We start from the raw sequence: 17172 nt of genomic DNA, 5'->3' as shown, positions 1-17172 counted from the left end.
AAGTAAACCAAACATCTGAAATGGAGGGAAGGAAGACATCAAAATGGCATTCCTAGGTGTCATGTAGAGCCTGTCATGATATGTCTACCAATTTCTTTAAATCTGGGTCTGGAGTTGCACACAAAAGCAGGACCTGGACAAAATCATTAACCACCATAGTCAACTTAATCTGGTAAAAGTTTAATATTTCTATTCTGGCCCTAAGATCAAAATCATTCCTTCTAAGACATCACAGGATGATTCCATTTATCTGCAAGGAATGAAGTCAAATTTAAATGGACACCCTACAAGCTGCAGCTGGAAACATAGCTGGTAATCCATGAGTCATCCAGCTCTGCACTCTGGCTTTTCCCATATCTTCCATTCTTGCCTAGACGCTGCTATGCAATTCAGTATAATTGATACTTGCTTAAAGGGGGAAATGTGATCATCTTTACTATTGCTAACATTCCATTAAGACTAAAAGTTAATTAGGCTGTATTCTATAAAGCCAATTTGAGGCATTTGTCTCAATAGCATTATTGTAATTATTCCTCATCAAAATGAATACTGCCTCCTACAGTGTGCCAATGTCCTGTGTAAACAACAGCAAAAACCTAACTCACATTCTCTTCTCCACCTGAGTTACTCAAGTACATTTATGTTCATACGGAACTGAAAATAAGGACTCATACATATTAACATGTTAAGAAAATACAAAGGCACGTTTAAGGCAAGAACAAAATAGTCTATGTATCCTAGCAGTACTATTAAAAGTCAAAAAGAGAGGCACATTTTGAAGTTAACTAATTGTAGGTACTATTACCTAAAAAGGGATGCCACAGAAATGCTGAGGAAGGAGCACTACAGGTCAGTGTCCATGTGCAGCTATGCAACCTCCTCCTCCATCCTAGCTGTGCCGAAGGCTTTGGAGATGTCTTGGGCACACAAAAGAACCAGGGGCACCAAGAGAGCTATGAACATTTTTAGTAATCAAGAACCAAAGCTGATTTCCCTGGCAAGTTTAACCTCAAGGCTCAGAATTTAAATATATCAAAAGAATACTCTTAAATGAATATTTGATTTAACAAAATATAAATGAAACAAAACAAATGCATAAAAATCTGAAAGAAAGGGTGGTCCATCACAGAGATCTATATATCATATTGGTACTGAATAATGTTAACACAGGAATTGAAACAGTTTTTAGATGATACTTCTGAAGGAAAACTTACACTACAATCATATATCTTTTTAAAAACACTCTTCAGTTGCCATCATCTGTGGCCCAATGATATAATCATAATGGAAGAAGGTGGTGAAGAATAAAGGGCAGGAGGGACTAGGCTAAGGAAGGTGCACCCAGAAATGCAGACAATTCCTGAGTTGCCCATGGGAAGCACTGGTTCTCAAGCCTGTCTGCACATCAAGGATACGAAGTGATCTTGAGGAAATCATCTGATTTTGTGGGGTCTCAATATGTATATATATTTTAATGACTTAAACATACTAATAAAGAAATACTTCCAAATGAGACAGTCTTGTCAGCATTTCAAAGTTGCAGTAAATCAAAATTCAAGACTAAAGTCAAAGCCAGCATCTTTTTACCCACAATTTGATGTCATGTTTTACTTAACTGCTCTTTTTAACGTTTTAAGAGTTAGACCCACCAGCAAAAACTGAGTAAACTCAGCATATGTCAGGTGTCTTTTTCTTTCTTTCCCAAAATGTAGTTGCACAAATTCTGAATCCCAGTTAAACGGAATATGTTGATGAATTGTGGTCTGTCCAAAAACTTGCTTAATGTCCTCTGAAAAGAGAAAAGAAAGGTTGATTAAAACAAAGCAAGCCAGGGCCTTTTGTATAAAAACTGTTAAACAGATATTGCTTTTCTTCTTCTATAAAAAATAATTCAATATTAAATCAATTTAAAAACTGGCAGAAATAAAAGTAAAAATTCTCATAGAATCAGTCAAGAAACCAAAGTTAGTAATCCCACCAAAGGTGCAAAAAAGAAAAATCAAGAAGTTGCACACACATGGGCACACACAGAGACATCCTAAAGGCAATAGGAACCCAAAGTTAAAGGCTGAAACTATGATCATCTCATTTGTTCTGTTTCAAGAAATATTGGATTTTCGATCTTCATTGGCAGGAAACACCTAATAGACCTACATACAATATATACTGGTCTCAAATAGAATCTTTACCTAGTTATTAAAAAGTTTTTGGAAGATTTAGATACCAGTTAAAGGAGTGAAGCACATATTCAACACCTGTAAGACTCTATTTGAGCTTTAAACAGTCAAAAAATTATCTGCTATACTTAAAGGAGATAGAAAGAAAAGTCAGCAGCCCGATTCTTTAACTTTGTGCTTTTTTTTTTTTTTTTTACTTTACTAAAGTCTTCAAATTGCCCAAATAATCCCATTTCAAGGCTTCCGAATGTACCATACTGACACATCACTTCTTTTTGGCCTCTCCTAGAGAACTGTAACAGGACTGACAGAAAAGAGGAGTATGAAGACATGACTTTTTTAAAGCTTCGAGGTTTTATTAGTTCCTTCTCCTCCCAAGAAAATGTGTGTTTGGAGGGTGGAGGATGCACAAGTTATTTGATTAATAAATTCTGTTCTGGCTTTCACATTTTTAAATATATCCACCAAACTTGCTCTTATTTATGAGCAAACTGTGTCTGACACCTTTTTCCCCTTTTGATTCTATTTAAAAGAAGAAGAAGGTTCTTTAGTCTTCTAAAGGGTGCCAAAACCTTTGGCACATGTTTCTGTTTCCCCCTAATTTCCTACTTCCACCCCTAGTATATCCACAAAGTTTTTATTCCATGCTTTTAAAGTTTCCAGAAAATGTTACAGGCTTGCCATGAAGAAACAGTAGTGCCACCATCAGCATAAGTGAAGATGTGCATTTGCACAGAGAAGGCAATAAAAATCAGAATTATGCTGGGCATAAATTTTATAAAAGGTGGCAGAAAACCTCAGGCCAGCTCTAGTGAGGACAATACAATCGAAACTTTAAAGTGCAACTCCAATTTCTCTGCATTTATTCTGTCTTTTTCACTTTCAAGAAAAAAAAAGCAGGATATAAAGAAAATGAGGTGAATTAAGAATTGGGATTTAAAAGAAAATATAGGCACGGAGGACTCTTAGAAGGTCTGATCAGAGACCAATAAAATGAATTTGATAGAAGAATCTCTTCAATACCTGAGAACAAATTACTGGAATTGGGTTCAAATTCTTCTAATAACAGTAGCCAAAATTTCTTGGGCACTCACCATGTGCTAGGTATTACTTTAATGACTGTAAGTCCCTTAACAGTATGAAGCCTGACTTCCTCCAGAGGCAAAATATACCAACCAAGATACTCTGCAGCTCCTTTCCAGTTCTCACGTCTATGTCTCTATCTGGAACATGCCCGACAAGAGACTTCACAGGTCCTCCAGCCTTCTAATCTAGACTAGTAGGTTATCTAAGGAGAAACCATGTTCAAGTGATAAAGACATGATCAAAGGATGCAATTTTTACACATTAAATAAAACTTTAGACCATGATAAAATTCAGAGAAATACTGAGCAAATAAAAAGCTTTCTGGTTTATTCTCAGTGAACTTGAAGATTGCTTTTCACCAAGCATTCCAGTGAAGCAAAATTTTAATATAATCAGGGGCTGTGGCTGGGGCTCAGTGGTAGCACACTTGCCTGGCATGTGTGAGGCACTGGGTTCAATTCTCAGCACCGCATTTAAATAAATAAAATAAAGGTCTATCAACAACTAAAAAAAATTATTAAAAAAATTTAATATAATCATCATAGGACAGCTGTCAAACATAAGATCCTTTCTCCTCTCTCTCTTTTATTTGGTGGTGCTGGGGATTGAACCCAGGCTCTCACGCAAGCTAGGCAGGCACTCTTTGAATCACATCTTTAGCCTGAGGTCTCTTCTCTTTTTGACCTCTCCTTCATGTCCCATAGAAACTAATAGAAAGTACTAACCAAATGAGATCGATAGATAGATCGATCGATCGATCGATAGATAGATAGATTATATAGATAGATACAGATGGATGGCACTCATTATCCATTTTAATATTTATATGGCTTTAGATTACTGATATGAGTTTAAGTTGCTAAAACATTTGTGAATGAAATTAAAATGGGTTTCATTCTAACCAACTATAATTAATGTAACATTTACTGCTTGAGTCCAAAACTGTGAACCTTTCCCAACTATTCCTTGAAGCTGGTCTCTCTTATGCAAATGTCTGCCTGAAGTACTGTTAGTAAGTCACTCAGGTTTATAGCTACACAGTATCACTAAGATATGTGTATGTACGTACACACATAAACTGTTTATTTTTATTTACTTCAGATCTTTTATTTCCCAATGAATTATTAGCCCCTCAACAGCAAAGTCCCTACTTTTTACGTCTGAGTCTCCCATGTGGCTGGCACAGTAGTGAGCATACAGCAACAGTCCCCTAAGTAGCTTTTTAATTTAAATGAATCAAAAAAGTTTTACAAGAGACAGTATAACAGGTTAAGGCAGTGGCATTACCCTTTAAGGTACTATGGTCTCCCTTGCTGAACTTATTTCAATGAGTAATAGTCGTTCTTATTAAAACTACCAGCCCCTATCCTTAAATGACTTTAAGTCTACTGAAGAGCTGAATAATCTACGTTTTAACCAGCACCCTAAGTTTTTCTGATGCAAGACTTGGGGACCTCATTTTACAAAAATGATCTTCAAGAGTTATAGGAGGTTAGACTCACACCTCACTAATTTTTAACTTCCCATTGAAACAGACAAAACAATGAAAGGAAGGAGGTAGGGCAGAGCCTCCAGACCAGCCGGCACAACGCAGTACTGTGTCAACACTGGTCATGCGTGGACCCTGGAGGACATTCAGGGCCACCATATTGCTCAGCCCCAGTGGATGACATTCATTTCATGGACTAGTACTCCTTGGAGTTGGGCAATGTACAAACTCTGTGGCCCTGGGAAAGTGGCCCAGTCAGTTTCTCGGCTGTTCTACTGTACCAGCCATGTAGAAATTTTCATTTCAGTTCTCAGCTAGCTAGCCACCAACTCCTAAGCAGCATAGGTTATGAGCACTGGACTAAGTTGTGTAGGAAGAGAAAGGATGGAAGGAGACATGCTATACCCAGATGTAACCCACAGGAAATAATGCAGCAGCAGACCCAAACAGTATTGTCCATTAGCACTAAAATGCTGGGGCTTCCCATAGCAAGGAAAGAGAATTTTAAAAAGGAAGGCAAAGAAGAGGGAAAGGCTTTTTAAGAAACTAAGACTTGATCTGGGTCCTGAAGGCAGCCAAAAGATGTACTCAGATAGACCTTCCAGGAATTATTCAATGAGAGCAACAGCATGAAGAAAGGTTGGCTTCTGTAGAAGTAAGTTAAGGGTTCAGTCATAGTGCCTCGGCCCAGAGCCACCTGGGTTTCTGAGATATGACAGATCCTGCTCCATGTAGCCACAGACACTGGCATCATGTGCCAGCTACAAATATTATTTTTAAAACCTAGGACTTATGCAACATTATGGTGAAGAAAAGTTTGCTATGGGAAGAAGAACTGGCCATGGGACTTTGCTGGGGTAAAAAAAGGCCTTGAGTTGTAGCCACTTGGCACAGTTCTACAAAACTTACTTTTCACTCTTCTGACATGGCTAGCAGGATCATTATTCAAATATCCTAAGACTGCCAAGCCATTCTAATCAGACAGAGCAATGATATGCAAAAGATGAAATGAAGATATCTACCAATGTATCTATTCATCATCACAGCTAATAAACACTTTTTAAAAAAAATTAAAATATTAAATCTTGCCACTCTGGAAAACTCATATATTTTCTACAAAAAAACATTTTATAGGCTCTTAAGTCCCTGAGTATTTTATTCTGCCTCATAAGCCATTCTGGGTCATCCATTTTCTAAAATACTTGCCTGCAGGTTCCTGAATAGCAACAACATCTATAAACCAAATAAATAACTGAAATGGTTCCTGGCATCTCCCCTCACTTTGGAAGACATTAAAACGCCACCTTGAGTTAATATGCTTTTCTCCTTTGGGAGACACAAGGAGCTTTCTCACATAACATTTGATTGTTTAAGATTTCTACAGGCCTTGAGAAGCAATGACAGACAAGAGTATACTTCTCATCCAACAGCTGGCAAAATCAGAAAGAAAAACAATAACAACAACACATATACATACAAAGGAATTTTCAAGTCCAATTCTGCCCTCTACTCTAGCTCCTGTGGGCAATTCAATGAGTTTTACCATTAAAGACTGAAGATCATCTAAAGTAAACTGAAGATCATCCTATCACTAAGCCCTCACTGTTTTCAGATCTTTCCTCTGCAGTTCTGGAGAAGAAAGAGAAGACCCAGAGACTTTTCGGTTGCTTGCTTGGTCCAAAATAATCCACAACTCACCAGCTGAGAGCTTCCAAATAAGCATGCTTTGACTGACCGATACTAACATAAAAAAAAAAAAATCAGTTGGAAGTTCTCCCTAGTCTAAAACATTAGCCTTAAAAACTTACCATTCACTTAAATCATACAGATTAGGAAGCAAAAATAAGTTAGCACTAGAAAGTGAATGAGGCAGTAGGTATAAATTTTGAATATATAAAATCATGTTTTTCTTGGTTCAGCCACTCCTCCTGAAACAAATTACAATGCTTATCTCTAAAAGTGTAATCGCTGTTATTCCAGTCAGTGCCAAACAAACTATTTGGAAGGCCTACTGCTCCCATAAGATAACCAAGTAATGGTGATATTATCTAAGGCAAGACTTCACCAAATAAGGATTGCTCTGGGTTTATTTATGGGACTCTACTTTCTCCACAAATATTTGCTGTGTAAAAGTCTGCTGGATTTTAATTTTATTTCTTTCTTTTTGTATTGTAGATTGAACCCAGGGCCTCCCACATGCTAGGCTAGCATTCTAACACTGAAATACATCCCCTGCCCTTTTTAAATTTTATTTTGAGATAGGGTCTCACTAAGTTATGCAGGCTGGTTTCAAACTTGCAATCCTGTCTCAGATTCAAGCTGAGATTATAGATGTGTGGCACCACACCTGACCGCTGTATTTTTTAATATCACAAAAAGATGATAACAAAGTGGCAGCTGTTTCTTCCTAAAGGTATCTTTAAAAAGTCAACTAATTTCTACTAAGTTAATAAATTTTTCTGGCTGCAGGGTATACATATGGTAGAAATTTCTGAAATCTGGATCACATGAAACATTCTCTAATATACAGAAAGTCCTCAGAAATCAACTAAAAAAACCTTTAGAACTAATAAATGAGCCCAGCAAGGCAAGAAGATACAAGATCAGCATACAAAAATCATTTATATTTCTACACATTTGAAATAAGCAACCTAAAACTGAAATTAAGAAAACATTTCCATTTACAATAACTTTGAAAAGAATACTAGAAATAAATTTAATAAAAGATACGTAAACTATAATCTCTAAGAACTACAAAAAACCTGTTGTCTAGAAGACTAGAATATTGTTAAGATGGCAATATACTTCCAAAGTTAACATGAAAATGGTAATGGTTTCCAAAGAGATCTATAGAGTCATTGTAATCACTGTCAAAATCCCAACTGGCTTCTTTGTAGAAACTGACAACTTGATTCCAAAATTCATAAGAAATTTTCAGGAATCAGAAGAGGCAAAATAACCTTGGAAAATAAGAACAAAGTTGGATTTCAAAGTCGAGACTATGTGGTATGGCATAAGATAGACCTTGTTTTAGTCAGATTTTTCACCACTATGACTAAAAGGTCTGACGAGAACAACTTTAAGGAAGAAAAGTTTATTTGAGGGCTCACGGTTTCAGAGGTCTCAATCCATAGGGCAGCCAGCTCCATTCTTGTAGGCTCCAGGTGAGGCAGAACATCATGGTGGAAGAATGTGGCAGAAGGAAGCAGCATGCTACCAATACCCACCTCTTCCAGCCACACACTACCTGCCTTCAGTTGTCACTCAATCCCTATCAGTGGGTGGTTCACTGATTGGGTTAAGGCTCTCCTAACCCAATCATTTCACCTCTGAATGTTCCTGCATTGTCTCACACATGACCTCTTGGGGAATACCTCACATCCAAACCATAAGAGGTCTATAGACACACTAGAAAATTAGAACAAATTAAAGTTAGAATGCAAACGAGAGTCCAAAAATAAATCCTTATATTTATGGCTAACAGATCTTCAACAAATATAACAAGATAATTCAACAGGAAAATGGTCTTTTCAACAAATGGTACTGAGACGAGATATCTACATGTGAAAGAATGAAATTGGGTCCTGATCTCCTACCATAAATAAAAATTTCACCAAAAGGATTCAAATATTTAAATGTAGAGGTAAGACTGTCAACAACTTTAGAGGACAATATAAGCACATATTATAGAAAATTATAAAAGAATACATAGGCATAATCTTTGTGACCTTGGATTAGTAGATGACTGATTAGATATGACAATCAAAATAAAAGCAACAAAAGAAAAAAATAGCCAAGTTGGACTTCATCAAAATTATATTTTTTATGATCCAAATACCATCATGAAAGTGAAAAGACAGCCTAGAGAGTAGGATAAAAACTTTGCAATCACAAATCTGATAAGGAACTATGGATCATACAAAAAATTCTCACAACTCGACAATAAGAAGACAATCCAATTTTAAAATGGGCAAAGGATCTGAGTAGAAATTTTCTCAAAGAAGACATAAGTTACTAAGTACATGAAAAGATGTTCAGTATCATTACATATCAGGTAGATGAAAATCAAACCACAGTAAGCACTTCATCCAAGCAGGACAGGTATAATCAAAATAGATAGTGCTGATGAGGATGTGAAGAAATTGAAGCCCTCACACAGTTGGGAATACACAACAGCACAGACACTCTGGAAAACAGATAGGTCCTCAAAATGTTAACCAGAGTTATCATACGACAAAGCAATTCTTTTCTCATGTGTATCTTCATGAGAAATGAAACACATGTCTGTACAAAAAGGTGTACACGAATGTTTATAGCAACATTATTCATAACTTGCCCTACAGTGGGAAACAACCTCTACACTCACTTACTGATAGAAGGATTAAACAAAATGTGGAATATCCATAGAACGGACTATTAGTCATCAATAAAAAAGGAATAGCATGCTTGCTAATATGTGGATGAACCTTGACAATATTATGCTAAGAAGTCTGTCACAAAAGACCACATATTCTATGGTTATATTTATGTGAAATGTAGACAAATTCATATAGACAGAAGGTAGACTAATGGTTGTCTAGGACTGAAAGGACCTACAAAAGTGGAGACTGGGGTGTTAAGGGGAATATGTCTGCTACAGTTTGGGGCTCCTTGTCAGGGTGATGAAAATGTTCTAACTGAAAGTGGATTCGGTTACACACATCCGGAAATGTACTGGAAACCCACTGAATTATGAATTATATACAGATGAATGGGTAAATGGGGGTTATATCTCAACAAAGCTGATTTTTCAAAAACCTGGACTTGCCAGAGCCACCTCTTACCAATGACGAACAGGGGAAAATTACTGACTCAATTCTCTCAATCTTTACAATGGGCATAAAATATCTATTTTAGAAAATCATTCTGGAACTAAGTATGCCTAGCACAATGTTCCATACACAGTAGGTGAGCATTAAGATAGTAAAACTCTAAAATCTAAAGTCTTAATTATACTGAAAATTATTATTTGGGCACCAAATATTTACAAATGATACAAAAAAAATCAGGCACAGTGTGATTTGGGAATATCAGTTTATGCACCTCTCAAAAGGCCATGATTTTCCTCAAATATTTAAAATCCATCCTTCCCTGAGTTCATGTACTAAAATTTTGAATGAAAAACGATCAAAATTAAGTAATTTTCTATTATGTTTCTTAAAGTACAAAATTAGGAAAGATTAAGAACCTCCACTCTGTACTTTGAAGATCTTTGAGATACTAGAAATATTTAATTGGCAAATTACTTGCAAATGCCATTAAGTGGTTAGACTGAATTTGTTTTTTACAAATTCTATGGGCCCTTATTCCTGAACCTCCACCACACTATAATCTGAAATCATCAAGGTCTTCACTTATGCAAATTTTAACTTTCTACATTTTTGTTTTCATACAGAATAACTAAATTAATGCACTTTAATTTCTAAAAGATTTACTTTTCAAAGCTCTAAATCAATGAAAACAAGTTTCCCATTAAAATAAAAAAGGTTCATCAAGCTATATTATTTCAAACACTAAGCCATAATCTCTCTCACACAGATTCTAAAAATTCTATTAATACAATAAACACAAAAAGGATGTTTCTGTTAAACATGAAAGTAAACCCCCTCTAAGAGGCAGGAGGCAAGACTTTCTCTGAACAGCTTCACACTTTATTTCTAACTTTGCTAAATCCTCAGAGAAAAGTTGTGGTTTTGCCCTAAGAGAAATAATATTCCACCCTGCTGATATGGTTAACAACAGCTGATATGGCCATCGTCTGCAGGGAGCAAAAGACAAATTGTTGAATTCGTAAGTTAAATAACATAATGGAGTAAGTGGATGCAGACTTATCTACTACCACATGCTCCAATATCAAGGTTGCCATTTCAAACCCTCTTGACAAGTGCCTTTTTAGATTAATCACAGTTAAGGGTCTGAAGAGGAAAGAAGTATTCTGACTACAATTCAGCCCTGCTCTAGGAAGTTCTAGGGGGAAAATGGGGGCCATTAAAACAGAGTAAGTACAGCCCAAGTACTTCACATTAAAACCGAGTTCTCCATAAGCCCCTGCAAACTTTTATTATTATTATTCTGAACATGCAAGTACAGAGATGATAAGTGTCTTTCAAAAAATAAGCACACACAATCAAGCCGAGCTGAATGTTACATGAAGTCATATACAATGTTGACGCATATAAAATTAAGACTAATTTAAAACTCTTCCAGTTCTATACTTAGAGAGTGAAGGAACCACCCTTATTAAAGTTACCACCCTTATTAAAGTTATGTGGCATCCTGGAAAGAATATTGTTCTAGTGCCAGAAGACAAAGTTGTGGTTCCTACAAAACCAGTCACCTTTCTACCCCCTGGGCCTAATCCCTCACGCATGAAAGAAAGCCATAAACTACACTAGCCATTGTACAACTGAAGTATGAACTATGTTCCTTTGGAAAGCCTGTTTAAAACATTCCACGGCCCACGCCCAAAGATTCTGAATCAGCAGCTTTGAGATGGAGCCAGTGTGTCCAGAGTGGTAACAAACACTCCCACACTATTACAATGGGAACCCTTACAGACGCCTCATTGATAAGAATCCTATTCTAAAACCAGATAGACCTACAAATCCTCAAGATCAATACACCATTCAAGTCTGCATAGAGAATGTTGGTTACCAACAAGGAAAAGGCTAAAGGTCAATCGATATTTAGCCTAAGATAGTCATCACCTATCACACTTTCTGCACTGACTAAATCAATAGCAGAAAAGCCCGCTGAGATGTCTTCAATCCGCTAGAAAAAGTATTTTCAAATGAGTAGACTAAATCATTAGCAGCCCTTCAGGACATCAAAAGTAGGTCAGTTAAAATGGTGTTTGGAGGCATATAGCAGACTGTGGTCACTCTCCAGATGTGCCTGCTTTAATCATCTGTTGTGTTAATTATTGTTAACTTTCATCACCACTAGAGAACACAACCAAAAAACTCCAAAGCTTTGAAATTCTTAAAGCAGCACAAAGAATACTAATTCATTCTCTAAATGCAAGTATAATATCCATATTGTTTAAAAAACCAATTTCCTAAGCTAGTTTCCTTAGACGGATGTTATCAAAAATAATTTTCTTACAAAAGCATTAACATACATTTAACCCTCCTTAAATGCTTCAAGAGCAGATGTACTACAAATGCACACCCACAGTGATCCCATATTAGTATGAAACTGTTTTATTTCAATTAAAATGTCTAACTATCCACCCCCAACATATACCTAAACTGTAATTTTCTCTGAGAACTTCCAATATGTTCTTGATTTTGTTTCCTTTATCAACCTATCAGAGCAAAAACTGCCTTGCAACTGTTGGAAGAAATCAGTCATTAGCAGCAAGATTACAGCAAATTTTCCAATTTAGAAAAACTGTATTTTTATCTCTCTCTCATACTGAAAGAATAATGGTATAATTTTACTATTTTTAAATGAGCTGTACAGTTTAAAATACTCAAATTTTCCCAGGACTCCAAGTCTTAGGACTCACTGCTAGCAGCTTTTACCCCACACCCGGTTCTACTGACAAGTCCTCTTCACCCTAGGTCTTGCTCACAGACGCGCACACATGCACAGGTACCCAGAGGGCCCCCTGTGCGGCCTCTCCACACCATGATAGCCTTCTAGAAGCAGTTAACCTTCAGGCCACAGTTAACTAAGGAGTGGCTTCACACGGTTCTCATGATTTCCTCTCCAATTGACATTCTTCCACCTTCTCAACAAGCCTGCCTTTTTCCCCCTCCCTATTTTTAAAATGGAGTGATGAAGTAGCAAAAAGTACAATATTTTAGCCATTTGAGCATGGGCGATGCTCAGATTATCCCACCAACTGGAAGTGCTCTCTGATACCACTATCTTTCAAAATTGAAGCCATTATGGTCAATCGTGCAAATCCGTATTTAGCTTTTCGTAAATAGTGGATTTTTGACCCAATGAACTGGAACAGCTTCTGAGCGGGTCTCTAGGAACTCTGACAAGATGCTCGGTGTGCAGCTACACCACGATTGTTACCAACGTGGAGGTGTTCGTTTTCAAAGCTCACGCTGCTCTTACTGGGAATTCTTGCTCCCGTTGGAATCAACTATGTGTAAGAAAATGTGCCTGAGTACCACACGGTGGACATAAAATCTGTAGGGCAAGAAGTTTCTTCTCCAAAAGGAAACATTATTTCTGCCAAATACCCAAGTCAAAATCAGTATTAACAAACAATTTCCCAAATAATTTTCCTTCTGATTTGTAAACAGTCGGGTATCTTTTTTTTTTTTTTTTTTTTAATATTTTACTTTCCAAAGGCCTTTTACAAAGATAATAATAAATGCTGGTTGAAGCCTACTTCCAGTACAGGCAACCCTCTAGCTTTTTGTATTTAGTATTAGACTTGAGAGGTTAACTTGGAAACTTCTCTTTTTCACACTTCTAATTCTCATCACTTTCTGCACCCACATGACAGTTACTGAAGTGGGCTGTTTCCACACATTTCCTCATGTTGTCTAGCTTGCCTCTTTTGCCAAAGTACACCAATTTCACTTTTGTCACAGCAGGTGTTCCTGGACACAGTCTAACTGAACCCAGAAAGGGCCCCTTCAAACATCATCCACGTTAGGGAATTAACTGAGAAGGAATAGCTTAGGATTAAGAATTAACTAGTTTAAAAATCGCCTCAGTTTTGTGGATCTTATTTAGTGTGATACACAGGAAAGAAAGGTCCTGTTAAAATTAAGTCTGTTAAGTGCTAGTTTGAACAAAGTCAAATAGATTTATTTTTCCTGCAGGACTTCTCAGAGCCTTAATAAACTAAAAATTTTAGGCTTTATGATTCTCTAGTTGGAAAGTCCTTTTTTCACAACACTTACTAATAAAAACAGGAATCCCTCCTATAAAGTTACTAAACATTATTTTTCCATGTAAAGATTAAAGGACAAAAGGCCACTACCATTTCCAATAAAAGGGCAAGACTGGACTGGCTTCTTTTGCACTCCAGGCTAACTGACAGGGCTTGTAAAAGAAAGCGCAGTCCAGTTTCTTCCATTCCCAATTTCATGAAAATCAGAACCAATTCTCTTGAAGGGCTTTGATTAGGTAGCCAACAAATAGCCCTTTCTGCATTCTTTATAACTCATTAATTGTTCTATACTTATTTCAGTTATGAAAAAATGTCTTTTCAAATCTGCTTCTTATGTTACATACTGGGGTTGTCAAAAACATTTCATTCCCTTGTATGTCCCCAATTAAAAGGCATCCCAAAATCAATCATCATTACATACATAAACTACAGCTGATATTTTTATTAGCAATGTTGGTAAAGACTTAAAATAAGATATTTTCACTAGTTCAACTGGCCCTCTATGAAAAGCAGGTTTTATCTTTGACAGATCACTGACCCCTTTAAGATTTAATAAAAGCTATGCAATTTCTCTCCAGAGGTGGGGGAAAGCCCATTTAGACAAAATATTAGAAACCATTGTAACCATTTATGGACTCTCTGATATTTGTCTAGGTCTCCCACATTGAGAACCCATGTATATCAAATTTAATTAAAACCTTGGAACAGTTCCCCCAAATACATTCGCACAGCAGGGCACACACACACACACTCCTACTCTTCGTCATCATCATCACTGCCACCACCACCAGGACTGAGATAATGAAATTGGGTTACGTTCACAGACTAAGAATAACTTTGAAATTGCACATAAAAATACATTCATGAAATTCTGTCCACTGTAATAAAAAATATAAATAAAAAAGTCAAAGGAAGAGAAAAACTTGTAAAGCTCTTATGCAAATAAAATTTTAGCTCTTCACTCAAGGCAGTGCTGTGGTATGGAACATACTTGAAATTTCCAAGAAGTTCACTGGACAAAAGGAGAATTCAAGCCCTCCACCACTACTGAGCAAGGCTACTACTAACACCGCCTACTGCGGAATCACCTCTAAGGAAAGGGCAATAAATAAGAACAGATGAGGTCTTCAGTTAGCACCACAATAAGACTGATCACTAATGCACATGCCAAACACTTCAGATAATGGCTTCATTTTACTTACTCTCTCTCTCTCAAACTTAACAATGAAAATGCTCTTCTGCTGAGCATCATTAATTAAGAATTATGGTAAAACAAAAGTTTCCACAAAACTACCATCAGCACCACCATGCTCAGGCACCAGTAATCCCTCCACACTCTTTCTAACCACCCCACACACACTCAAAAGATGGGATGACTATGTGCCTGCTGCACAAAGAGACTGGGAAGCAGTGTCACAGGCCCATGTGCCTCTGGCTCTGCCCCAGACTAATCAACACAACCAAAATCATCTCTTCTAAGCATCTTTCTGATCCTACCCTTGTCCTCCCAACAACCGGAACTGGCTCCCAAGTGCCTCTCATATGAAATAAAAACTCTTGCTCTGGGCCCTGTGGTTGGAGTTCCACCAGATGTGCCCCTCCCCCACATATCTAAAGCTATACCCCTCAACCCAGGGCTTTGTCTGCCTCAACCTGTTCAAAGACCACCATCCCAGCCCTCTCTGCTGCCCTGTGGTCCTCCCATCAACTCATAATTCTGTTCATACCCAAAGACAAAGCTCTCCTTGGTAAGCCCACATCGAGCATATTTTCTAAGTAACCTAGACATCTGAGTAAAAAACACTATTTTCTTTTTATTTTCACTTGTTCTAATTAGTTCTACATTATAGTAGAATGCATTTTGACACCTCATACATAGATGGAGTATACCTTTTCATTCTTCTCGTTATATATGATGTAGAATTATATCAGTTGTGTAATAATATATGCACATAGGGTAATATGTCTAATTCATTCTACTATCCTTCCTACCCCCATAACTTCTCTCCTCCCTTCACTCCCTTCTGACTAATCCAAAGTACCTCTATTCTTCCCTAGCCCCCTTCCCTGCTTATTGTGACTTGGCATCCGCATATCAGAAAAACCATTTGGTTTTCTCTGGGATTGACTTATTTCACTTAGCATGATATTCTTCAGCTCCATCCATTTACCAGCAAATAATTTCATTCTTCTTTAAGGATGAGTAATATTCCATTGTTTATATATACCACATTTCCTTTTCCATTTATCTGTTGAAGGGCACTTACGTTGGTTCCATAGTTTAGCTATTGTGAATTGAGATGCTATAAACATTAATGTGGCTGTGTCACTGCAGTATGCTGATTTTAAGTCCTTTGAGCATAAATGGAGGAGTGAGTGTTAATTGGGTCAATGGTGAATCCATTCCAAGTTTTTGAGGAATCATCATACTGCTTTCCAGATTGGTTGCACCAATTTCCAATCTCACCAGCAATGTATGAGTGTACCTCTCCCCCCACATCCTCGCCAACATTTATTGTTGCTTGTATTCTTGATAATTACCATTCTGACTAGATTGAAATGAAATCTCCATATAGTTTGGATTTGCATTTCGCTAATTGCTAGAGATGTTGACCATTTTTTCATGTATTTGTTGATCAATTGTATTTCTTTTTCTGTGAAGTGTTTATTCAGTTGCTTTACCTGTTTATAGATTGAGTTATTTGTGTTTTTAGGTGTTGAGTTTCGTGAGTTGAGTTCTTATATAAGCTGGAGATAATGCTCTGTCTGAGGTGCATGTGGTAAAGATTTTCTCCCATTCTGTAGACTCCTTCTTGACATTATTGTTTCCTTTGCTGAGAAGAAGATTTTTAGTCCGATTCTATCCCGTTTATTGATTCTTGGTTTTACTTCTGCTTCAGGAATCTTATTAAGGAAGTCAGTTCCTAATCCGACATGATAAAGATTTGGGCTTACTTTTTCTTTTATTAGGCACAGGGTCTCTATTCTAGTGCCTAAGTTCTTGATCCATTTTGAGCTGAATTTCATGCAGGGTGAGAGAAAGGGGTTTAATTTCAGTTTGTACATACGGATCTCCAGTTTTTCCAGCACTTAGTTCAGTGGCTGGTATACAACAGGTGATCAATAACATAAAGATACAAATGCCAGTTTCTTTCATTTTCTCGTAATATCATGTAAACCACATATATATATATATATATATATATATATATATATTTTTTTTTTTTTTTCATCGTGGTACTGTGGATTAACTTCAGTACCTAACAACTGGGGTGATGCTCTACCAATGGTCTATGGTCTATATATCCCCAGCCCTTTTTATTTTTTTATTTTGAGATAGTGTCTCATAAACTTTCCCAAGTTGGCCTCAAACTTGTGATCCTCCTGCCTCAGCCCCACCACCCCAGTTGCTGGGATTACAGGTGTGCGCCACCACTCGCAACAACCCAGTAAACCATGTGTCTTGAGAGCAAAACCAGACCAGGAGCGACTCCCTGGATTTTCTTAATTTCTTTTGA

General features: G+C 37.0%; 1 protein-coding gene across 4 annotated transcripts in view; it reads right to left on the bottom strand.

The window, feature by feature from the left end:
• The window catches only part of Slc25a13 (solute carrier family 25 member 13), a 180326-nt gene that overhangs the window by 84149 nt on the left and 79005 nt on the right, over positions 1 to 17172 (bottom strand). For all 4 annotated transcript variants that reach the window (XM_046422568.2, XM_046422566.2, XM_046422567.1 and 1 more), the window contains one exon: positions 1650 to 1789. In XM_046422568.2, the coding sequence (XP_046278524.1) occupies positions 1650 to 1789 (140 nt within the window). The remainder of the gene's footprint in view (positions 1 to 1649; positions 1790 to 17172) is intronic.

The sequence above is a fragment of the Marmota monax genome, unplaced genomic scaffold (genome assembly GCF_021218885.2).
Source record: "Marmota monax isolate L192 unplaced genomic scaffold, Marmota_monax_Labrador192_F-V1.1 WCK01_AAM20220418_F8-fsc00144, whole genome shotgun sequence".
Taxonomy (NCBI): domain Eukaryota; kingdom Metazoa; phylum Chordata; class Mammalia; order Rodentia; family Sciuridae; genus Marmota; species Marmota monax.
The sequence above is the reverse complement of the archived record's forward strand: the minus strand, read 5'-3'. Positions and strand labels throughout refer to the sequence as shown.